The sequence below is a fragment of the Adiantum capillus-veneris genome, chromosome 17, assembly GCF_014529385.1.
Source record: "Adiantum capillus-veneris isolate H3 chromosome 17, ASM1452938v2, whole genome shotgun sequence".
Lineage (NCBI taxonomy): Eukaryota > Viridiplantae > Streptophyta > Polypodiopsida > Polypodiales > Pteridaceae > Adiantum > Adiantum capillus-veneris.
In genome coordinates, this window is record NC_140947.1 from 9,971,418 (window position 1) to 9,996,451 (window position 25,034).

At 44.8% G+C, this 25,034-nt stretch overlaps 3 protein-coding genes across 3 annotated transcripts; 2 read left to right on the forward strand and 1 right to left on the reverse strand.

Annotated features, from left to right (window-relative positions):
* Nucleotides 1–3,074: 3,074 nt before the first annotated feature.
* On the forward strand, nucleotides 3,075–5,592 carry LOC147436785 (adenine nucleotide transporter BT1, chloroplastic/mitochondrial-like). The gene is made up of 5 exons (XM_086486205.1): nucleotides 3,075–3,492; nucleotides 3,612–3,728; nucleotides 3,914–4,120; nucleotides 4,445–4,624; nucleotides 4,827–5,592. Exons 1-5 carry the CDS (start codon nucleotides 3,160–3,162, stop codon nucleotides 5,358–5,360), a joined length of 1,371 nt encoding a protein of 456 aa, XP_086342331.1. The 5' UTR covers nucleotides 3,075–3,159; the 3' UTR covers nucleotides 5,361–5,592.
* A 2,976-nt stretch (nucleotides 5,593–8,568) lies between these two features.
* LOC147436786 (transcription factor HHO2-like) lies at nucleotides 8,569–11,920 on the reverse strand. Its single transcript, XM_086486206.1, has 5 exons — nucleotides 10,801–11,920; nucleotides 10,265–10,548; nucleotides 9,729–10,170; nucleotides 9,518–9,594; nucleotides 8,569–9,422 (listed from the first exon to the last, which is right to left on the reverse strand). Exons 1-5 carry the CDS (start codon nucleotides 11,006–11,008, stop codon nucleotides 8,883–8,885), a joined length of 1,551 nt encoding a protein of 516 aa, XP_086342332.1. The 5' UTR covers nucleotides 11,009–11,920; the 3' UTR covers nucleotides 8,569–8,882.
* Nucleotides 11,921–18,100: 6,180 nt separating this feature from the next.
* LOC147436787 (uncharacterized) lies at nucleotides 18,101–18,592 on the forward strand. The gene has a single exon (XM_086486137.1). The coding sequence runs from the start codon at nucleotides 18,101–18,103 to the stop codon at nucleotides 18,590–18,592; it is 492 nt and encodes a 163-aa protein (XP_086342263.1).
* Nucleotides 18,593–25,034: the final 6,442 nt, after the last annotated feature.

The following is a 25,034-nucleotide window of genomic DNA, read 5'->3' on the forward strand; positions in this document are numbered from 1 at the left end:
GAAGTAGCTTGCCACAGCCATGCTACCCGTTGGACGTGGGACTAGAGTATTGACTGTCATGCAGGCTTGGAACAAGGATACTTGACGTCGAAAATAGGCTCAGCCAGTCGGAAGACGCCACTCCACAACGGCAAGTAAAGCAAGTTGGCTCCTACACACATCACCATAATGCAGTAGACCAGCAAGACACTTTCCCACCATGCACGCCAAGCGTTGGCTACACCCATCAATCGAAGATAACAACCTGCACGCTTCAGCTCAAGAACAAAACCAGCAAAAGAATGTTGTGCAGCAGCAGGTTTGCAAAGCAGAAAAAGCATTCCTCGAGTGCGCATTTCAATTGAAACACGGCGTCACTACATGCCAAAGCTGGTTGCAAAGAGGGGAAAAAATAGCCCAGTCAATGGTGCTCCTAATGTGACAGAAGCAAGCGGAACAACACTCAAGCATGGCATGCAGGACCAGCTCACAAAAAACAAGGAACGATGTTACAGCCAACATCTCGATTCCATCACCTATAGGGACTAGGAGCTAAGATGACAATACCAGCATAAGGCAATGTTCTCAAGTGCATCGCACGGAAGCAGAAAGAAACCAGGACCAGCAGTCAAAAAACAACAGTCACAGCCAACATCTCGATTGCATCACCTACAGCATGGGAAAAACCAGTACCAGGAGCTAGGACGACAACACCAGCATAAGACAATGTTCTCGAGTGTGTCGCACGCAAGTAGAAAGAAACCAGGATCAGCAATCAAAAACCAACAATAGCATCACCTGCAGAGCAGCAGGGAAAAAACCAGCACCAGGAGCCAGGACGACAATACCAGCATAAGTCAGTGTTCTCGAGTGCATCGCACGGAAGCAAAAAGAAACCAGGACCATCAATCAAAAAACAACAGTCATAGCCAACATCTCGATTGCATCACCTGCAGAAGCACGGAAAAAACCAGCACCACGGAGGTAGGATGACAATACGAGCATAAGGCAATGTTCTCGAGTGCGTCGCACGCAAGCAGAAAGAAACCAGGACCAGCAATAAAAAAACAACAATAGTATAGAGCAAGTAATTCAATTACCACCACAGGTAAGCATTGCAAGAGACCATTGACGAGGCAATGATCGAACACGCATTTAAGCTCAAAAACAGGGTCAACACATGTCAAACCTAGCCGCCAAGGGAGAAAACAACCAGCTCAATCAGTGGTGCTCCTAATGCAACACAAACAAATGGAGCAACACTAGGCCACTGTAGGCAGGACCAGCTCAAGAAAGCAGGGAATGAAATGATGTCACTGCAACCGTCACGAGTACATCACTTGCAAGCAGAACAGAAAGCAAGCACCAGGAGCTGGAGAACAACACCAGTGCAGGAAACATTTTCGAGTGCGTCGCTCGCAAGCAAGAAGAAACCAGGACCGACAATCAAAAACAATACCAGCATAGAGCAAGTAAATTAATTGTCGTCATACATAAGCATACAAGAAATCGTCGACGAGCCAGAGAAACAAACCTCCAGAGAAGTCCATGCTCTCACCGTCGCTGGGTGAGGCATTGCTTGCACTCCCTTCACCACCGCCAGCAATGCCACCATCAGATGCCATGATAAAGAGGACCTCCAAACAAATGTTGATGCAGCTACTTTAAGGCACAACACACAAACCCTCAAACTAATCCACAGTAGACGCTCACCATATTTCAACTCCTCACAAGCGACAACAACTTCCTCAACAGCATTTGGTAGAAGAAAACATTGGTTTGCATATGGTGACTCGACTGATTTAAATTTGGAATTGCAGCATATCAGGACAAAAAAATTGAATACCAAGAGAGAATCTTCCACCAAATAATGATAGGTCAAAGCTCAAACGGCAAAACAAAGATTGAGGCTTGTTGGCACATGTACAAAAGCAGGACAGAGAGAGAATCTTCCACTAGATAATGTAGCTCAAAAGCTTAAACATCAAAACAAATCTTCAGACTTGCTGCCACATCTATAAAAGCATGACACGGTATAATGACAACCAACTGAGACAAGGGCTTGTTACACTGCATTTTTTTTGGCCTTTCTGGCCTCTTATATAAGCTACAATAAGCACGTGGATTCTTCTAAGCATTACATTCTCGCGTGCCTTTCAACACGTGCACTCAAGCATAAAGAACAACACAAGCAGTGCTCGCCACTTGAGCCTCCACAACGACACCATTGAATGCAGTCGCATTCAAAAATCTTGAACACGTGCACTCAAGCATAAAGAACAACACGAGCAGTGCTCGCCACTTGAGCCTGCACAACGACGCCATTGAATGCAATCACCTTCAACAATCTTGAAAACTCCGCCTTCGGCATTAAACGAGTCGGACTGCGTATCAAACACTTCTTGGTGCCACGTCCTCGCCACCTGAGCCTGCACAACGACGCCATTAAATGCGACTTCAACAATCTTGAAAGCCCCACCTTCGGCATTAAACAAGCAAAGATGTGTATCAAATACCTCTTGGTGCTCTGCCAGGAGCAGCACGAAAAGAGCATACCTGCTGCGCGCCACCTTCTCAGAAGGACGAGAGCCGCTGCACGCGCCACCTTCTCTGGTAGGAGCAGGGCAAAAAGGGACGAGACCTGCCAGGAGCAGCACGAAAAGGGTTTGCAAATTGTGTCAAATGAACCTTTAGTAAACCTAACACATGGCAGTCATCCAGCAGCAATATCGAACGGCCTAAGCTTTGCAACAATTTTGTACCTAAAAGCGGCCTTCCGCCGGCAGGCTAAAAACCTAGGTTTGGTGTAGTCCCACCTACAAATTTTGAAATTTACCTCTAAATTTTATATTTGAACTTTGGATAAAACTAGTGTGATTTGTTGTAAAAACCTTCAAATTTTGTCAATTTACCTCGAAAAAAAGTTTTTTTCGAGCACTGTTGACATCATCATCATCATGAGAGAAGAGACATAAAGGAGAGTTGTTGCATGCTTCAAAAGAGCGCCACCTGTCGCAGTTGCCAAGTGGCAAACGCGCTGCCAACTCAACCTCGACTTCTTTTTGTAGCCATTAGCCAAAGCCCTCTAAGTAGGCTGTGGGGGGCGGGGAGGCGAGAGAAACAGAGAGAGAGAGAGAGAGAGAGAGAGAGAGAGAAGAAGGAGAAGAAGAAGAGGCAGGCATGCCGAGAGAGCCTTTAACTCTGCTGCACAAGCGCAGCCAAGGGAATGGTGATTGTTGCTCGTCACTGGCCCTTACTCATAAGCAAGATGAGGGACGCTTCATGTTACTGGCTGGTGATCAGCCCCCATGGCTGCAGCACCTTGTCAAAGCCATAGATGTTACTGCAGCGTGCAACTTCCTCGCAGATATGGGTCATCGCTTGCGGCCTCCTCGACACCAGCATCCCAAACAACATCGTCAAGTCCGTGCAGATCACTGCAGACTGCAGCACAATGGCGGCCTCTGCTTAGCCAGTGTCTCTACCTCCCTTAAGCATGACCGTCCTCAACAGGTAAATGTCTTAGACATGCTGTTTCTATCGATTTGTAACTATGGCCAAAAACCATACATGTCCCCTGATTTGAGGATTATATGCTCCCATCGAGAGTCATGTGATGTTTTCTTCGACAGGTCAAGTTGGAAGAGCTAAAAGACTCGGCTGAGCAATTAGGCGAGGACTTGCGTGTGCCCGTACCAGAGGCAAATGTGCCAGGAATCGGAGATCTGAGGAGTCTAGCTTTAAAGCAGGTGAGGTACATGAAAGCGAGGGGCCTAGTTCATGGCAGTTTGTACTCGCCCTTCAGCCTAATGAAGCAAATTGCAATTTTATAAAGAGTGTATGCTTAATACATTGCAACATGCTTGCAATTATGAGAAGATTAATTGTAGGAAAGATTCAAGAAACTGATCTCTTGACCTGATTTATATTGCAGCTACTATGTGGTACAATAGCAGGAGCGGTTGCATCTTTCGTTGTCAGCCCGTTTCAAGTCTTGAGAACTAGGGTGATTGCTGGGCGCGGGGGATGTTCTGCAGCGGAGGTGCTGGGTACTGTTGCTCACGTCGAAGGCATGCAGAGCTTAATGAAGGGAAGTTTGAAGATCACTCTCTTGGCCACTTCTATCCAGAAGGGAATTCAGGTACCAATCCTCGTCCAGTCACGAGCACATCTCACTTACAAAATAATCTGTCATAAATTTTGTTTGGGAAAATATATTGAGAAGTATTGTGCCGACAATGGACATGCATAACTATTTATGGAAAGGGCATTTCATCCACACAAGGGGAATCAAAACCTTCAAATGCAGTGTCTTATAGAATAGAAGTCATGAGTTAATCCATGGTGCACCCACTTTGACCTCTGCTTGTTTAAATGGGGTTTCTCATTGCATAGTATACATTGATCTATCTATCAATCAGGATCCAAGCACTAATAGACATTGCTTCCATGAAACTGCACATAGTTTGCGGTGTATGAGGCTGTACAAAGGAGGGAGCAGGAGAAGCTGGGAAAGGATCCAAAATGGCTTCCAGGGCTTTCAAAGAAAGTGCAGGTATCGACGGTGGCAGGTGCCGCTGCAGGACTTGCGTCCACGCTAGTGGTGTACCCATTCAACTCAATAATGGACTGCCTACTGCTTCAGGTTATTTAAGATTGCTAAAATTAGCTCATGCATTGAACAATGAAGTGGAATTGGTGTGGAATTGGTGTGTCATCATGTATGTGCCGCCCAGCGCCACTGTCTCACCTCGTGTTGTTTCTATCCTAAGCACTGCACTTTTGCTGCATAAATACCCCTCAAATGTTTTAGACCTTCCCATGCATATGTCATGTTATTTCTGCAGCCAAGCGAGTATTCTTCATTATGGGGCAGCATGGCAAAGGTTACCAAAACTGGTGGCATTAATGAGCTCTACAGGGGAATTATTCCAGCCTTGATCACAATGGTACCACAGGCAGTAGCCAGCTTTTACACCTATGAGAATGTGAAGAACATGCTTAGCGAGCAGGCAAATCGCCAGAATCAAAAGAGCAAAGACTATCTTGGAATGTCAGCAGTGTCGATAGCGGCTGGTGCGGCGGCTGGCCTGGTGGCATCCGCCTTAACATATCCTCTAGAAGTGGCACGAAAGCAAATTAGCATGAGCATTCTACCACATGGTACTGTCGGCATCGGAGGTGCCATGACCTACAACAATCTTCCGCAAGCACTGGTTGGTATTGCCCAGCGTGAAGGCATTGGTGGCTTCTATCGTGGGTTCATCATCCAAGCTTGTCAAGTTATTCCCATGACCGCGATATCGTTTGCAATGTATGAAGTTGCGAAGCGTGCTCTTGTTGCTGAGCATGAGGAACGGCGAGATGAGGTCAAAGGGTAGTAAGTAGAAGTGTTGCTATGGCTTTGCAAACCTAGGGTCGTTTCTGATGTGGGTGACAGAATGAGTGTTGTACACATTGTAACCAAGGATCAGAGCGGCAGCATATTTCAACAGAATACTGTTGTGTATATATATATATGAGTAGAAGCGTTTCTGGCCATGTAGTGAGATTTATCATTGATGTGAGTGTGAAAGCTTGTGCAAATGCTACCTTTATTCTTCAATATTGGTTATCCTAGATTTACATACTCCTGAGCAGTTAATGCACTTCCATCATGGGGTGGCACTCCGCGAGCACTCCGCACGCAAACCTATCATTGCAGATGCTGGTGTGTCTCAAGAATGCCTCATACACGGTGACAAGTGCTCTCGAGAAATCCCAATTTCCCAAATTCTGTTCTTTCCAATTCCCTTCATAGTACACTTGCGTATTATTTGTCCATCGATTACCTTGACATTCATGCGCTTCATGCGCTACATGTTGTTGGTCTTGACATATCTTTTCATAGCTGGTATGCTGCAAAACTAGAGTTGCCAAGATGTTGTGAATCGTGATACGTCTATGAGGGCCGCCATATGGCAGACGAGTACAGCCGGCCGCCTTCGGCGGCCTCTCTCTCGCTCGCTCCCCCTCTATCGCGTGCTTCTCTCACTTTTGGCATTTAGCCTTCATCTCGCAGATAGAGACATGTAAAAGGTTACTACCTTCGCCATATTATGTTAGTAGAAGTAGATAGTAGATAGTGGGGGTTTTAGACAGTTACATTTGCTAGATAAGAGTTGATGCTTTTATCTAGTGCTTCAAGGTAGGGGGTTGTTACAATTGCTAGATAAGAGTTGATGCTTTTATCTAGTGCTTCCAAGGTAGGGGGTTGATTCGACCACCCCTCAAGAGTGTTTTGACTCAGGTAGAGGGTCTGTCTAAGATTCAAGTCTTTTGAAAAACCAATCAACTGGCACATTTAAGTGTTTTTAGGGGCCTTCGCACTCTAAAACATAAAACAAAGAAAATTTGAATACCGCGCATGCATGGGTAGGTCTACAAATTATAAATATTAAAGTGCACCTCTCACTTCTTCACAAAGGATTGTTTTAGGCCCGGGATATTCAGAAAAAGTGAGTGTACAAAAGAATATATGTTTCGAACGAGGGAGCCCAATAGGAATAAGTAAGGCAATCACGCAAGTGAGGTCTTCCCCTTTTTTTTTTTTTAGGAGTCGGGTTGGGCACTCCCAGCCGCTCCTCTCATACACCAAAAAAGTGCACACGAAGAACGACAAGGACTATGCACCCAAGCTCTGGGGCAAACTCCCTCATACACCAAAAAAGTGCACAAGAAGAACGACAAGGACTATGCACCCAAACTCTAGGACAGGCACTTTTGTCACTAGTTTCCTTTGGACTACGAGAGGCCAGAATTATCTACACTCTTTGAGCCGTGTCCTTGAGTTGAGAGACCCATTCGCTGACTAGTTATTGGGCGTTACAGCAACCAAGTACCTCTGTTCAGAGGCTCAAGTAATGCGGGACTTGCTTCCGTCTTCCCTTAGGAGTTGCGTCCTCTAGGTAACTTATTGCTCACCTCACCAAACCACCCTTGTAACCCAACGGTTTTCCCCTAGGAAATGCCATACCCCTTTGGAAGGGGGTCGGCTCACAAGGTCTTCCTAATACTACTAGTGAATCCCTTGAGGTCCAAAAAATGAGGAGAGAAACTAAGGAAATACATGGCAAGTGGAGGAAAGGACAAGCCCACATAAATAAGAACAAATATTTTCCTAGACCACACTAAGACATTGGTAATTTGGTGGAGAAAAAAAAAGTGGGCGCTAGAAAGCATCAATCCCTTTGCCATAGACATATTCAGAATCTTATAATGTGCAAAAGTTGGTGTGTACGATCATCACTCATGGATCTAACTAACTAGAGACTACTGTTCTAAGTTCCCTAGAAATTTCATTCTTATGCTCACAAACTCTAGAGAATATCCTACCATCACAGTAGCACAAAACAACATAATATCTTTGAACTTTCTGAAGCAGGTCTCCATTCTTCACCATCCAATTTATTCCAAGCCTAGCTTTTGGCCTAATTGTCAAAGATACTTCTTGGAGGTGGTGTTGGAGGGAGGCGCAGCTTTCCACAGCATCAAACCACTAAATCTGTAGCTTCTGGAGGCTTGCAGGTTTGCCATCGGAACTAATGGGATTAAGTTACCTCCCGCAATATCTGTCATCTTCAGCTTCTTGGTGAACCGCGTATTCTGTCCTTCTGATTCAAGTCAAAGAGCTCAGTCATCTGGCAATGCTAACAAAGCAGGTCATCCCCTCCCAATACAACGTCATCGTCAAAGCTGGTGCTGCTGTCACCTGCAGCGGTTACATGACTTGAGCACGGCCGGCGAGTGGTCGATATCCTAGGTGTCTTTATACACGTCTATTGAAGCGAAGCTGGTTAGTCTGTAGAGATCGCTGGCGGTGATGAGCTTCAGCGACGGTGTTAGTAACGATGTGCTCTGTGGACCTCGTCTACATCAACACAGGAGGAAGTCGAAGAAATCTTCCAAGGAAGGGACTCCATGCACAGATATTCGAGGTAGCAGAGCACTTGCAAATAGAATTTCCAGCTCACAACTCAACCTCATCACCTGCACAAGGGGCACAGCTCCTTTTAACGACTTTCCCTGTGCATGTGTCCTTTGACAGCGATGTTTATGTCTGTTACGCCGCTGGATAACGTGACCTCTTAATCCACAGCTGAAGTCCCTTCCACCATGGATCCCTCAACTCCTCCCATATCATATTTAGACAAGGCTCTCGGGAAAAATTCCACAGCCTGTCACAATCTAAGTTGCGACTACAGGAAGAGAAGACGACGAATATGCTTGCTAGACAAGTGTGAGATGTCTATCATGAAAAACCCATTCCATTATTTGAAACAACGGCTCTAAACTGGCCCTGAAATTTAATGGCTTGTTTTGCACTATCATGTGTCACCAAAAGACCATACACATGATGACAACATGCCAAGGGGAGGAGCTTCAATACCGTAGTCTGATCTGTCATGCCCCAGTAAGATCCACGTGAAATTCTGCGCACAATTGTCATCTGCGAATGACTAGCAGAGCACTTCCATAGACATGGACAGAACACTTCATTTTCTACTACTATCAGATAAGTTCCTTTTGACCAGTATTCAACTATCAATAAGTTTTGAAGCTTAGAATGCATAGCATATATGAAAAGCCTTAATACAATCTTCCACATCTGGGAAGCCCAGTAAAAACTAGCTAGGTTACATCTGCTCAACCCATCTATCTCCTCATCAGCTGGAAGTTGCTTCTTACAAAACGTCCATATTTTCCATCATCGCATTGACGGAGAAACTGGAGAGTAAGGGGTGTAGATTTTTTCATGTGCAGAGAAAGTTAGGTGTGTGCAATTTCACATGCATAGTCCCATGGTGAACATTGTTGCATTTTACACACAAACTCGAGTGTGCTGAGGTCACTCTTTTCAATGATTACACCATTTTTAGCTCCGTATCACCACGTTGGCTGTCCTCATCTTCACTTGTGCAGTGAGATTGATAGCCACTTACGCTATCACCTTCACTCCTATCATCCTCTACTTCAGAGATCTCGTGGATCCGACATCCCTGGGGACAACCTTTGGAGCTATTGGACCCCTCATCATCACAAACACTCTCCTCTCTACCAGTATCGCCCAATGCACGAAAACCCAAAGCAGAGTGGCCTGCAAACTGCGAAGAGCCATGGGGTGAGCTTTGTGAATGGGCAGGAGCCAGCTTCTGCCCGTTTAAGGTGGAGGATTGCAATTGCATTTGCTCAACTGAACCCATGTCGGAGTAAAATTCTTGAGAAGTCGCAGCCTGGCACAGATGTGGTTGTTCTGGAGTATTATACAAATTGGATGCTTGCTGCGCAGCTGCATGAATGGTGTACTCCGGTGGGACCCATATTCCCCCCAATACAACTACCTGCGGTGTTTGGGCAGATGTGCTTTGTGGTGGGCTTGGTCTCCTTGTGTGCAACCTATATTTCTGTAAGACATCATCGAGCAAAGCATGCTATTCAGCACACACACATCCCTTTTAGCAACAATCCCAACACAAATGATCAAATAATAACAAACTACCTGCAAATGACTCTTAACTTCGTCATTGGTCAGGCCCTCCACCTTCATCAACTCCCGAATCTGCTTAGGAGTAGCCACTGCCATTTGCAAGTCTTTCAGAAAGAAGAAACAAAAGAATGCACCCACAAAGAGCAGCAAGCAGACCCATTCAAAAAAAGAAAGAGAAAAAGCAAAATCCCAACGTGCCATAAAATCTGTGACAAGACCCTACCTTGGGAGCCTCCAAGTTGTTGTAAAGCATTGACAAAGCGGCGATGAAGCTCAGGCGACCAGCACCTCCTTGCCTTCCGAGCGGGAGGACTGTCATTCTGAGCATTCACAACTTCCGCACTTCCTTTTACGGCTAAATCTTCCTCATGCTGTTGTACAATTTCCTGAGGCTTCCCATTGCTCAGATTAGGCAAAGAGACTGGGGTTTCTAGTTGCTGATTGAAGCTCACATCTCGATCCTTGAGGGACAGAGCTAGATCTGCAGGATTGAAGCTCCCAGTCCGAGGAGTGGGGTGAACCACATGCTTGTCTCTGGAAAATGGAGTAAATGCCCCACCAAACTTGGTTTTGGAGTGGAAAAGTGGCTTGGAAGAGGTGCTGAAGGCTTGCTCTTGAATGCGCTGAAGACTTGCCCTCTCTGTAGAGAGATCTGTCTGACATCTCTGCATAAATTGAACTAGCTTGTATAAGAACTCGGCGAACAAATACGATACCTGAATGCTAGCTGATGCCTGGCCATAAGAGTGCAGACAATACCTCATGGGAATGATTAAGTGACTCCCCTTGGAAGCTCGCGCATGTCGGCATTGCCATCCAATCGGGCTTACACATCGTCCTCCGTGCAAGCTCATCTTCTGAGTTGCAATTAAAAGGAAATTCGGGCACTTTCTTTCTTAAATTGAATTCATCTGCTCCACTCCTGTCGTTCAGGCTCACAAGACTGGAGCCAGTTTCATTCAATCTTGTGGGGGATTGAGCAAGAGGCCATTCGTTAGCTGAAGGCTTGCAAAAAGCCAGCTTCTCCTTGTGTGACTCGATGGCTGCAGTGCAGTACATATAAGCAATCAGATAGAGAAGATTTGTGGCTTACACAAGCTGCAAACGAAGACACAAAATGCCTGAACGATGCTCGAAATGCAAGCATAAATTTTCAAGCATGAATGTGGGAAGCCATAGATGGGATCCATTGTGAGTAGCTGCAAGTGCAAATAAAATCGGCCATGTTCACAGTCCAAGTAATCATGAACTTGAGCTACAAGTCACTCAGCAGGGGGAGAGTAAACATGGCTTACCATCGTGTAAAAGCTGCATGCAGAGCGGAAGCTCTCGGCGGAAGGCATCAATCTTCCTGCGCTCCTCTTCGAGAGCACTCAAGCAATCCTTGAGCCTGTGCATGCGAGATGCCGGATCTTCAGCAAGGGGGAAGCTTGTCAATGCACAAGTAGTAGAGGTCCTGCCAGACGGACGGCATTCCAGCGAGAGACCGGTGAGGGAACCCATTGCGTGCTTCTAATCCAACCACCAATGGACAATCCGGGCCAAACAGCCTCAGCGCTGCATTTGTGTCATCGCAGGCTTTGGCAAACATAAGAGATCAACGCCACCTGCAATCATTTTTAACTATATTCTGGGCTTAGCCTATGTTGCCCATACCACCTGCATTATACTCGGGCTATATTCTGGAAGCAGTTGCGTATATATATCCGGTTAGAGTGTAGAGTCTACGAAGAACGAGCAGAGAGCCGACGCGTTGAGCAGAAGGCAGCGCGCAGAAGGAAAGAATAAAGGCTCGGCGCTGCAGGGGAGATGGAGTAGAAACGAGAAAGGGGGCAGCCAGGAGAGAATCAAACAAAGCGTGTCGAGGAGACAAAGGGTTTTCACACAAGCAGCATCTGTGTGTGTGTGTGTGTGTGTGTGTGTGTGTGTGTGTGTGTGTGTGAGAGAGAGAGAGAGAGAGAGAGAGAGAGAGAGAGTCCACAACCAAGGATACGCAACAACACAGTGGAAGGACCCGTTTTACTTTGACGCGGGAGCTATGGCGCAGAAGCAAGAATCGTCAGAAACCTACAAAGGCAAGCAAAGGAGCGCTCGACAAGAAAATGCTTCTCCCGCAGCTCTGTATAAACCTACCTCTATCGGAACAGAAGGGGAAGGGGGGATTCAGGGGGAGGACAGGCACTCTAAAAAAAAGCGAGAAACGGGATCCTCTTCAAAAGAGCATCCTCTACAGGATAATTCGTGGAGCATCAGAAGGCATATTATGCAAAGAGAGAGAGAGAGAGAGAGAGAGAGAGAGAGCTCTTCTAGAGAGAGGGAGGGAAGCAGAGATGCGCACACACACACATACAACACGCGCGCACACGCCCTTGCCTCCCTTCTTCCCCTGTTCGCTTCAATGTTGGTGAGGTTTTGCGCTCTCCGCATTTTGGAATCTCCTAGAATATCCTTCTAGTAAGGGGACGACAGAATGGATTATACCATTCGCTCTAATGACGTGGATCAAAATCTCCTCTTTCGCCCTTTATCATTACAAGGTCAATGGTGCAGAAGAAAAACACTCTCCTCTTCCGCCGGCCTAGTGTTCGCAAAAGGTGGTAGCCGCAGGGGGTCTTTTGCTTGCATGGCAATGCTCCATTGGCTGGAGAAGAAAGGCGTCAAGGTATGTCCAATCCGGTATGAATCCGGTTTGTAATTGTCCAATCCGGTATGAATCTGCAATCCACTCAACTTCAAATTGTCATATCTTTCTCACCGTAGCTCCAATTGACAAGCCATAAAGATAGCCTCGTAGAGAACCTTGAGCACTGCAGTTGCAGTCCATAAACTTCTATTTTTGATTACCTCAGACATACCCACTTCTAGCATAAAAAACATAGTTCTTGGCCCTTTAAAGCCGCATCTGGAATACATTCAACGTTTAACCTTGTATGTTATCAAGCCTTTATCACTGCTTAATAAGCATATAGCCTTCAAGTAGGCTTAACTCACGTCCCTTTTCTCTTTTTCCCATCATAAAAGAGAAGCAGCACAGCATCCACCCCCTCTGAACGTGCACATCCTTCGGCATGTGCCAACCATCTTCTATATTAATTTGCATGATCAAAAGCTTCATCAGACACATCATATGGTGCATACATATCACCATCATCCCTCGATTGTTGATCTAAGATTTGATCCTCAAAATCGAACCCACTTTCTCGTTTCTTGAACAGTTTGATCCTTTTCCCTACAGTAGGTACTCTGAGCTCAGTACTTTGAGCTCAGTGCCATCAAGCTCACATAATTTATATGTTGCATTGTCAAACATGAAGTACAACATATGGCCCAAACCAACGCTTGACCATCTTTCGCATTGCAGAATATTGGTTTTCCAAGCTACTATCATAAACAAGTACCCAATCACCATCTTTGAAGCATATGGCCGTAGCCTATGTTTCTCATCAAATGCTACTTCATTCTTCAACCTTGCCTCCTTGAGCTTTTCTTTGGCCTGCTCAATATATTCTTGACGCCTCTCAAGTTGGCGAATACGTAAAGCAAGCAAATCTTTTGTAGAAATATCTACTTCCCATGGAATTATGGGTCAAGACATAACTGCCTCCTCTATAGGCATAATGGGTTTCTGTCTATGTATCAATTCAAACGTCATAAAACTTGTAACAGAACTATGTATAGTGCCCATAAAGCAAAAGGTAGCAGCTTCGGCCAATCACCAATATGTCCTCGGCATGGCTTTGCTAAAGCCTTAACAATAGGCGGATGCCCTTTTTCACTTTTCCCATTACCTTCTAGATTGTATACTTACAGTAAGAGCCAATTTGATGCCCAAACGAGCAAAGAACTCACGAGCTTCATCTGCATCCATCTTTTCTCATCTCCATCTTCATTAAAATGAACATGCCTTACCTGAGGTATAATTGGATTTGAAACTACCACATCCTTTTAATTTTTATCTTCAAATGCCTCTTCATAAGCATCCAAAATTGACTCAATGTGATCGATCATTTGGCTTTTAATTGCATCAGGTTCCTGCTCACTTGGTATTTGCCATTTCCTCTTTATAATGTCAATGATCTCCTCATGAAACTCACGCTTAGCAATTTCCAAGATGTCACCCAACGTGAGCTCCACTTTGTTATTGAGAATGTGCTCTTCAATAACCTTCTTTAGATCTGTAGCCAACTCAATGTCAGATTTCAGCTTATAAGAAGGTCCCTTGGGCTTACCTTGCTTCTTATCTTTCAATGCCTCTCCCACAACCACTTCAGGAGAAGGTTTGGAAGCAGGCCCCTCATCTTGCTTAGTGTTAGATCTGGTTGCTCTTTTTTATTTTCATGCAGTCTCTTCATCTCTTTTGCGCTTCTCAAGAGCCATACTTTGCTCATCCCAACTCAAATTGTGAGATTTTGCTTCTTTAAATATGTTTGGAAGGCGAGAAACTGCCGGACTATCATTGCCATCGAGAAACATATGGACTCTAATGAGTGGCACATGGCTCTAGGTGCCGTAATGATTGACTCGTTTCAGTGATGCCATCCTTTATTGTGGGGTTGCTTCCCTTTCAGCTGATGTATCTACGATCATTTGAAGCTGTCATGGCTCGTGACGAGCATGACAGGAATATGTAATTCTACAATTTTGCTGATAGAATCTACTCACCATTGTGAGTTTTTTTTTTTTTTTTGGGGGAGGGGGGGGGGGGGGGGGGGGGGGGGGGGGGGGGAATTATGATCAAAGTAAAGGCAATCACGATTATAGAAAATTTAGTAGAAAAAATCACACAAAAGTCATCGACACAATATCAAAGTGCATTGAAAGGGAGACATCAAATTATCCGGTGAACCAACAACTTGTATACAACATTGCATTCATAACTATAAAGTTGTAATGACCATACAAAGCACCATGCTTTGTGAACGTCTACCCATGATGCAAATTGCATCAACCATTGCATAAGAGGAATAAAAAATGTCCTCGAGCTGGCTACACATAAAAACACATGGAAATTCAACCTCAAACTTCCATGACCATGTGTCAATTGAGATAAATCATAGGTGATTGCATAAGGAAAGAGTTCACTAATGTGCACACATCTCCCAAATGCTACACTCAAAAGGGCACAACCCTAAGGAAAAATATTAGGGGCTCTTTATAGCCAATTGCTATTTTTCCAGGATCTTCAATATCTTTTAGCTATTTTGCAAAAATCCTTTGTCAAAAGATACGTCCAAAATTTTCAAACTTTTGTGGTTTTGGACAAATCGTTTGAATTTTTGGTATAATTTCAAAAGATTCACCCCAAAACCTATATCAAAATAGTAAGTGAATTCAAGGAACTTATTATCTAGATAGGGAAAAGCAAGAACTCTGATGATTGCGTTTGGGCTTGTAATGTTGTTCTGAATGGATAAAACTGACCTATTGTTGTTTGCCTCGTAGGGTAGCCCATTTGTTATCCATTGTAACCTGTTAGCCCTCAAGGCTTGTCACGAGCTTGAGATATCTTTGTACATTATCTTGGTTAATACATTCATACACTCACTGTTGTGAGTTTGGGGAGGAAAAAATAAGATATACTTGCCAACCAATTTACACTTACAAATCCTTGAAGGGTTGTAATTATTTTCCTTGATCAACACAATCTCAAAGTACATCAAAGGAAAGGCCATCCAATGAACCAACAACTTAGATACAACATTGTATTTTTAGCCATAAGTTACCCATACGAAACATCAAACTCCGTTAGCATCTACGTATGATGCCAAAAGCATAAATCAGTATATCAAAGGCATCAAAATTGTCCCCAAGCTATCTACACATAAAAGCATCAGCAAACTCAACTTGCTCATCATGCTCAAACTGCCATAACCATGTGAAACTTGGAAATAAGATAGGTGATTGCATGAGGAAAGTGACCATCACCTTTTGCCTTGGAGCATTCCACACACAACAACCTACACTTCCTTGGATTTAACATTTGTGATGCCTTGAAGACCTTACGTTAACATGAGACTTCTTGTTTGCAATGCTTTGTATATGATATTATGCCCAATTGCATGGCAAATGGGTTCAAGTCACCTAGAAAATAGGGTTCTTCAAGAATGACCTAGTCTTGGAAGGGATGGTGATAAAAAGCGAAGTTCTTCTAGCGTGCACACAAATCATTAGATTATGCTACTTTAAGCGAATTTGGAAGTCCGTTGTTGGGCATTTGAGAATGCTCTCTTATCTACTAGCTTCGCGAAGATAATTCAAGAAAGCAAAGAATTGATTGTCTCCATTGATAAAAGGAAGGACTTGGACGTATAGTATAGGGCCACCAATGCCTTTTTGACAAGTTAGAGCTAATCAAAATATGGGTAGTTTCTTGCCTCTTAGTGAAGTTGGTAGTTTGTTGTTGTAATATGATATCTCTCAAGGCTCGACACACGAGCTTGAGGTTGCTCTGTACATTTTCTCTTGTGAATACAATTTATCCACTCACTATTGTGAGTTTGAGGAAAAACAAGAGGAAAAAAAGTGATAAAATCACTAGGCCTGCCACCATAGGAAGGTGCACAAATAGCACGATATTAAGCTGAGACACATTTTTCCGGAACACTGCATTCAAGGTTCTAGAGAAAGATGAAGGCAAAGAGGGTTGTCGAGGCCCTTGAACTCAGACAGCATGGGCTGCTAGGGGCTAAACGACGGAGAGCTTGAGATGCAGGTGTAGACGAAGAGCGTGCTCTCTCTCTCTCTCTCTCTCTCTCTCTCTCTCTCTCTCTTTGTTATTTGAATACATTGTTTGACCATTGTTGAATCTGTTTATACATAGTTTTAACAATGAACATGGATAGCTTGATGGGCTTCATACCTTATACATGACATCTTGGCAAATCCTGACCAACAATCAAACCAATCAGCAACGGATTGTGTCTGCTAGCAGATGACATTTGATAAAAATTCTGACCAATCACCGTAGGATTTGTTCTCCCTTGACCTTACTAGACCATCTGTTTATTACACTAAAATGTGTAAAATTTAGCCAGTTTCCTTCAAGATGACCTTCGGATCTTGCTGGGACTTTTGTGTTATGAACATGAGGAGCACGAAAAGTGCCCTTTGCCTTGACAAAAGATTCAAGGGAAGGATGGTGACTCTGCAATTGTTTTTCTATTCCACACTGCTATTAGACTAGAGGTCCAATCTGGTAGCTCTCCCCCTGGCCTTTGCATTTGACAGAGTGCACCCTCCTCAAACCACCAGACACCGGGCACAGTTTGAGGCTTCTCCGTTGACTTTAAGCAATATATAGGTCCACCCGTGGAGCAGCAACAGCTGCAAGCACAATGAAAACATCCACATAAAAGCCTGCAATCTCATTGGGCATTGCACTCTCCATTTGCTGCTCTTGGGCAATTTGATTCCTGGAGCAAATTCAGCTTGGCTAGCACAACGAGCTCTCAAGTAGACACTAGTTGTCCTCTCTCTCTCTCTCTCTCTCTCTCTCTCTCTCTCTCTCTCTCTCTCTCTCTCTCTCTCTCTCTCTCTCTCTCTCTCTCTCACACACACACACACACACACACACACACACAATATATGTGCGACCTAAAGATTTCTCTGTTGCGTGACGTTGTAGGTAAGGGAAAAGGTTCTGTTGCGTGAAGTCGTAGCTAGATTTTTGAGGGCGAGGCAGAACATGTGCCCGCAGAACCTATGATAGCTATCGAATTTATGTAGAACATGCTTGTCAAGGCCAACATGAGAAAGGCTAGGGTACAGGTAGGCTAGGAGCACCAAGGGGTTGGGCTTGCTTCCACGGGTTGCTGCAGCACGCAGAGATTGTGATGATGGTCGACAAACCAGCAGGACAGGGGCACTGCACAGGTGAGGAAGACCTGGTTCTTGATAAGGTGGTCGCAAGAATCGCATTTTCTCAAGGGCATGGAGAGGCAGAAGAGGGCGCAACACTCTTCAAAGCTAAGCCGAGTTTTGCCATCTGCATCCAACATGTGCATGAGTTAATTGTCAAGCGGGCTATGGCCGGATGTCGTTCACAGCCATGGTGACCGGGCGCTATGCAAGTGCCCAGCTTTTCCCATCAGTGCCTCCTGCGCTCTCCTCATCATGTACCACCTGTCTTGCCCTGCTATGCGCGCCACTTATCCATTAAGTGTGTATCCCAGTATTCCACCTCAGCCCGCTTATATTGCAATGCTCTCAATCAGGAGTTACCGTGTGGCATCATCACAGCAATCGGTATGCAACACCAACAACTAGAGGGTCGCGAGCTGAGAACCGAGATGTAGAAGCTAGTCACAAGCCACTGAGTCGAAGCATCTCACATGCGAAGTTGTGAGATGCAGAAGCCAAGCTGCAAGCCACTAAGCAACAGCTTCTCAGACATGGGTTGACTTGGAGAAGGGCCGGGGGACAGGGGCGGAACTGTGGCTATAATTAAGAGCACTCTCGTAGGGCTGCCCCTTTCCCTAGGGAGGCGACGAGAAGGAGGTGGGGCAAAGGTTACGAGAGAGAGAGAGAGAGAGAGAGAGAGAGAGAGAGAGAGAGAGAGAGAGAGAGAGAGAGAGAGACCCCTGTAGCAACGAGGGCATGCTTTGCGACTTCGCGTTCGGACAAGCATGCGTGGCGGCTCTGATCAATCTTAGCATTGCAAGCGGAAGCTCTGCTAGTCTTCTCGGCCACCTGAATTTAGAACTTGGCTTGCTAACAACCTTGGTGCAGCTCAGCCTAGCGCCCGGCATGATCAGTAGCTCCATTCCCACCACCCTGTCCCGCCTCACCTGCCTCTGGAATCTGGGACCTAGCCATAACTTGTTCACAGGCATCGTCTCCGCCTTCCTGGCAACCTTGCCCCGCCTAGCCACCCTCGACCTATCCTTTAATAGGCTGTCCAGATGCATTCCCTCTGGCTTCCAACCTGGTTGTTGTTGTCATGAAGTGCGTGTGAACTTTGAGTTCCTATGGGCTCACAGGTATATATGTTTTCGGATTTTTGTGAGACTGAGGGCGCCTGACCAGTGGCACCAACTTCCAGGAGTAGATGAGTGGAGGAAAAGACGGAGACTACGGACTTTAAATTAGTCATGTCCCCACAAATCTCAAGCTTTTTTACTAGATTTCAAATCGGTACATAATCATTTCTTGACAAAGTGTTTGCCACAATGAGTGCCTAACACTAACTTATCCATCAATAAATAACTTTTCTACCAATCAAAAAATTGTACAATTAAAAATGCATATGACATTTTTCACTAAGAAAAAAGGGAGCACATCACTATTAGCCTCGCCCTTTGGGCAAGCCAAAAAGAGTTTTTTGGAGCCAGACTCTAATTTCGAGCACATTCAATACTATAATCTTTGAAAAAATCTTCTCTCAATATCTTTTGAGAGAAAACATGAGATTGTTACTCACTCAGTGTCACTCCTAACTTTCTCATGAGTGTTAATTGCAGCACTCACCAATCAAACAATTTCATTCTTTATTTTATTTTTTAAAATACATATCACATTTTTCCCTTTAAAAAAAAAGCAAACCACCACTATGGCCTTAGCCCTTTGGGCAGGCCAAAAAGAAAGATATTATGCCCAATTGCTATAGTGTAGTCAAAAGGTTCACCTATAGTTGCTTGCACAACACGCACTCTCTTTAGTTTAGGCAAATGTTTGTAGCTTCGTTCGTTATTTGCTCAGTTGCTTAATTTAAGGTAGGTAATGTGAGCAACTATCCCCCTTTTTTTTTTTTTGGTTTTTCCTCTATCGTTTTTCCTTAGGGACTCACTAGTCACTAATTTTGAGGTCTTTGAGCCAGTGATCTTGCGGCTTTTCTTCTGCATTTTATTTTTCTCCAGCTTCAAAGCTTTGCTTACAACATCTTTGAGTCTTCCCTTGACACCAGCATGGCTAGAATTTGTGATTTTTTGGCTATGCTAATATAATATACTCACCATTGTGAGTTTTGCAAAACTATAAATAAAAAATATTTGAATCTTTCGTTTGGATACTCCTTAAATTTTTAATTATTTGAGAGGTCCCTCGTACTTTTGTCTAACGTAGAATACTCAAGTTGTTTGCTACATCGTTGATATATCTCTCCTCTCAACGATCTTGGCAACCAACCCCCCCCCCCCCCCCCCCCCCCCCCCCCCCCCAAAAAAAAAAACTCACAACGGTGAGTGGATTTTATTAGCTTATCCAAAAAATTACAAAATTAAGTCATGCTTGTGTCAAGCCATGACGACTTCGAGTGTTCATAGAGATATACCAGTTGATAGGGGAGCCACCCCAGGACACAGAACCAAGTCTGACCTGGCTTCGCTCACCTGGCTTCGTTGACCTGGCTTCGACTAGAGGACGGATCCAAATACTAATTGTTTGATGCGGCACCACTCGCCCTATTCCATTCTTCAGAGTTCATTTGTTTTCCAATGGTGACCATCGTCTCCCTGCTTTCTTGTAGAATCTCTGTGAACCTAGGTGTTTCCAAGGCGTTCTCGAAGACTCAACAATTCTTGTCCTTCCATACCTGTTTGAAGTAACAAAATCTAACAATTTGCGTATTGATTAGAAGCAATTGACTCTTGAACACCTTCCCAACCAAGAAGAGGTCGTTCTTGAAGGAACCTATCTTCTTGGTCTTTTGAACTTATTTGCAAATCTTCGTTGCAAGGCCACAAATCGTCGGGCCTACCTTGCTATATTTTACCTAGCTTGCATAGTGTATCTCATCTCAATGTGGTCCTCCTTACTGAATTGCTAGATAAATGCTCCTCAATGTGCTCTTCCCTCACTGAATTGCTGGATAAATGCCCCTTTCAAAATTTGTATGATCTTCTAGTTAGATAATGGTCGTGTGATTTTCTAGCCCTATCCTCTAGAGTCTATCGAAGATACTACACATAACTACCTATTCCATTCTTTGTTTGTAGGAAGTCTCAATGATTAAGTGAAAGAGGGTTAAAGCATTGGTGCGCAACAATTTTCACCACAAGGAGAACCCCCCAGATTGTCAGGAGCCCCCCATTAAGCTACGAAACTTCTTCGAGGCTCTGCAGGCCCAAAATCCAAGGGACCCATTCACGTTGTCTTCTTCCAAATTGGCGGTCTGATTTGTGGGCTATTGGTCCGTGGAGTAGTTCTCCTACCTGAATGTACACGAGCCTTCAGTACGCTAATACGACCTCCTGCCTCGACGGATGTTACATCTCACACCAGGTGGACTGGCTTCCCCCTGCCATGATATTGGAAACCGATACTTCCAAGAGCTTGTCCGATCACTTTCCCTTTAAGCTTCCATACCCGAGGCTAGTAATGATGCTTGTTTCTAGGAGGGAAAAAAGAAGAAGCTAATCTCTGAGGAACATCTATTTAAGAACCCCCTCTTCAAGTCCCTGGTTAACAAGGATCTCATCAAACTTGAGAGGGATGTGGATATTGCTGACCCTCGAGCAGGGTTGCTAGTTTTAAAAAAACTCAAGAGGACACAAACAGGGAGCTGAAAGAAGAAGTGGAGGAGCTCTCTAAAAGTATGAAAAAAGGTAGAGCCTCCAAAAGGGAACACATAAGATGGCTTGAAGTCAAAGCGCAACTTGCTGAGTTGCAAGATGAGGAAATAAAAAAGACTTGTTGGCTAGAGAGCTCGCCCTCAAACCTGTCCCGGCCAACGCGGCTTAGTTTGTTAAAGGCTCTAAAGGTCAAAGGAGAACGGACTCTATTACAGCAATCACTAACGAGAAGGGAAACGTTGTAAGTGACCAAAATGCTATGGCCAACAAGCTTATGCTTGACCATCTTAGTCAAATGATTAGTCAGCCCCGAAAGTATGCTCGCAGGAGGTTGATGAGGCAAAAGCCCAATTTCTTGGTACTGTTAAGTGCAATGTGCTAGCCGCTCAAGTGACATTATTGGAGAGATCAATTTCAGCTGATGAATAGTTGTATGCCTTACAATGGCTGGATTACATGAAGTATTTTGTCTGGAAGGTGCTGTGGGGAGCCATGCCAACTGGGATTAAGGTTCTTGCTAGAGAGATCTGCATTGACGTTGTCATGCCGCTTCGCTTCCATGAATGGGAAAAAGAGAAAAGGGATTTGAGTTAAGCCTACTTAAAGGCTATACGTTTATTAAGCAATGATAAGGGATTGATCACATGCAAGGTTTAACACTGAATGTATTCCAGATGCGGCTTTAAAGGGCCAAGAACTATGTTTTTGATGCTAGAAGTGGGTATGTCTGAGGTGATAAAAAATAGAAGTATATGGACTACAACTGCAATGCTCACGGTGCTCTACCCTGTCTTTACAGCTCGTCAATTGAAGCTGCGGTGAGAAACATATGACAATTTGAAGTAGAGTGGATTGGAGATTCATATCGGATTGGACAGTTTGCAGACAAAGGGTCAAGGTTGCCAAGATATTGCCAATTAAAGTTTCACCGAGGGCCGTTTCTGTACCAAATTGATCGCCTTGGTCAGTGTGCCATCTAGGAGTTTTTGGGCTTCGACCAGGTTCTAGAATATGGTGTACATAATAGAGAAATAATTTCTCAAGGAGCATCTTGTCCGAAATGTCATCTCATGTAGAGTATCGAAAGCGGGGTATGCTGCTGACGGGAGCAAAGCGAACCCCGAACCCCAACGGCCTCTAAAACACCAGGGACCGAGTGGCGCGCCTCGAGCCTGTCATGGTAAAGCAAACAGGGGGCACCACCTAGCTTCAGCGGCTAGGACGCAAACAACACACCACCATAACAAAGTTTTCATCCAAGAGAGATGGATGCTTGGGAGTAATGATGAAAAGGAAAGGGAATGAGATCAAGTGAGAGAGAGAGAGAGAGACAGAGTGAGAGTATAGCGGCTTAGTACTTAGGCATCACAAAAGGATGGCGAATCCGCACACCCTTCACACATACACAAGCTCACTCCAAAACACAAGACTAGGTGGCGATTCCGCACACCTCACATGGGCAAAACATTGCAAGAAAACATACTCACAAAACCTCAAGCTTTATTTAGAGAATTAGGCGATGAAATGGGGAGCATAGGGTAGGGAAATGAGAAGGGAGAGAGTGGTAGAGCACATGGCGGATAGGTGGGAGTTGATGGCAAAGACTCGCACGAGGGTTATGGCCATCATCCTTCATTTAGTTTGCCCTTCATCTTCCATAGCCAAGGGTGTAGAGGTCATGCTCAAGACGAGCATGGTGATTGTGGTGATGGTGATGGTGTGGGTGTGTGTGTGTGCACTAGGCACACACAGTGCATAGTGTGTTCTTTGGTGATGTTGTGTGTTTTTGTGTGATGGTGACCCCTCTTTATATAGGGGAGGAGGGGGGAGAAATTCTAGAATTTAGAAATGAAGAAATCATTATCTACATAGGCCATGTGACTGTGGGCCCCACTTGTCTGGCTGTGTGTATATGTGCCAGAACAGCAGTCTCATGAGAGAGAGACTAAGAGAGAGAGATGGGTTGATGAAAAAAAGTGAGAGGTGACATGGAGAATAAAGTAATTACAAGTGGGGAGAGAGAGGAGTGTGTTCAGAGGTGAATCTGGGTGCAGATGTGTGTGAACACAAGAAAAATCAGGTAACCACCGGGTGGGGATGGGTCTGTGGGCACCTTTTTTAGTGAAACTGAGTGTGTGTGAGTGTGGGGGAGGTTATTTAGCTACAAGACAAGAGACATGGCACCCTTTAGAGAGAGGGGGGGGTATTTGGGTCATGGGATATGATAGGAGAGAGAAAGGGGGGGTGGGGTATACTATTTTGGAAGATAGGGTAAGTTGCATGTGAGTTAGGGTGCATTATTGGTGAGTTAGAATGCATTATTGGTGAGAGGTGGGGTAGCTTGAGGAGAGAGAGAAAGGAGAAAGGACAAGGGGAAGAGAGAGGGGGTTGACCTTTTGAGTGGAGGAGAGGAAAAGGGACACACGGCGGGGCAACAGTGAAGAAAAAGGAAGCAAGGTGGGGATGGGCTGCCCCGTAGGCATGAGGTGGTCTATTTTACCTTTCTCATATATTTACATAATCATACTTTATTTTTTTTTTACTATTTTCCAATGTCTTTTATCACTCCCTCCCTAAGAGGGGGTTTTCATGGGGTGGGGACGAGAGAAGAGGGGTATGGGAGCTTGGCTTGTGAAAAGCCCCCATCATTAGCCCTCCCCTTTTGGCTAGAGGCATTCATGTCTCTAGCTCATCTGTTTGATCATTATCGTCGGAGGTGGCGGCTGATGGTGTGTCCTCATCTGGAATGTCAATTGGTGGAGCCTGGTCAAATCGAAGAAAATAAGGTTTAAGTCGCCAACCATTTACCCTGGTTTTATGAAGTTTTCCATCAGCCTCCATAAGCTGGTAGCTTCCATTGGCATACTTTTTCCTGACGATGAAAGGACCTTCCCATCGGAGTTGGAGTTTCTTATCCTTGCGCGTGTCGAAGCGATTGTCATAGCGGAGCACCAACATTCCTTTCTTCAATTCTTTTTTCCGGAGATGCTCGTTAAAGCTAAGCCGTCTATGCTCTGCTTGTGCTGCATAATAATTTATTGCTTCTTCTCTGTCCAGCTGCAGTCTTTCCAAGTTGATGATGTGATCTCTCAAATGCATGTTGGGCTGTTGAAGCTGGCTTGCCATTACTCTGAGACTTTGTAGTTGCACTTCAATGGGCAAGATTGCTTCCTTACCAAATACTAGATGATACAGTGTGAATCCCAAGGATGTACAAAATGAAGTTCTGTAGGCCCATAAAGCTGGTAGTAGATACTTATCCCAGTCTCCAGGATGATTGTTTACCTGCTTGGTAATAATTTTAGAAATCATTCCATTTACCTTTTCAACTAGGCCATTACATTGAGGGTAATATGGTGAAGAGTGCCTCCTTGTAATGCCCAGTTTTTGCATTAATTCTCCTACCAAGTCTGCTCTGAAACCTGGCCCTCTATCAGAGATGATCTCTAAAGGTGTGCCAAACCTACAGCATATGTGCTCGTAGATAAATTTAGCTACCTCTACCGCTGTGATTCTAGTGGTGGCTGTAGCCTCTGCCCATCTAGTCATGTAGTCGACCCCCATGATAATGTAGAATTTTCCTGAGTTGGCCCTAGGTAATGGCCCAATGGCATCGATACCCCATTTTTCAAATGGGCCATATGAGAGAATAGGTGTCTGTGGTTCAGGCATAAGTGACCTAGTGCCGGCCTTTTGACACAACTTACATATTTTGCACCAGTGGTGTACATCACGGTTGAGGCTAGGCCATATGAAGCCTGCCTGCAAGATTTTCCTACTTGTTATGTCTAGGGCAAAGTGACCACCACAAACCCCGTCGTGACAGCTAGCAATTACTCCCGTGATTTCCTGAGAGAGAGGGACCTTCCTGAGTATTTGGTCCTTACCCTTACAGTACAAACCGTCATTGATGAGTCGATACCTTGTGGCCTTCCGCGTCAGCCATTGCTTCTGTCCCTTTGTTAAATCTGATGGGCATTCCCCTATTTCCAAAAAATGCATGATGTCAGGCAATGCATCAC

Excerpts from the sequence above, each read along its gene's own strand:
- LOC147436785 (XM_086486205.1), top strand. The coding sequence starts at position 3,160 with ATGCCGAGAGAGCCTTTAACTCTGCTGCACAAGCGCAGCCAAGGGAAT. Across the intron at positions 4,121-4,444 it reads CTATCCAGAAGGGAATTCAG|TTTGCGGTGTATGAGGCTGT; the intron begins GTACCAATCCTC and ends AACTGCACATAG. Across the intron at positions 4,625-4,826 it reads TGGACTGCCTACTGCTTCAG|CCAAGCGAGTATTCTTCATT; the intron begins GTTATTTAAGAT and ends TTATTTCTGCAG.
- LOC147436787 (XM_086486137.1), top strand. The coding sequence starts at position 18,101 with ATGCTTTGCGACTTCGCGTTCGGACAAGCATGCGTGGCGGCTCTGATC.
- LOC147436786 (XM_086486206.1), bottom strand. The coding sequence starts at position 11,008 with ATGGGTTCCCTCACCGGTCTCTCGCTGGAATGCCGTCCGTCTGGCAGG. Across the intron at positions 10,549-10,800 it reads CATGCAGCTTTTACACGATG|CCATCGAGTCACACAAGGAG; the intron begins GTAAGCCATGTT and ends ACTGCACTGCAG. Across the intron at positions 9,595-9,728 it reads ACAACTTGGAGGCTCCCAAG|TGGCTACTCCTAAGCAGATT; the intron begins GTAGGGTCTTGT and ends TGCAAATGGCAG.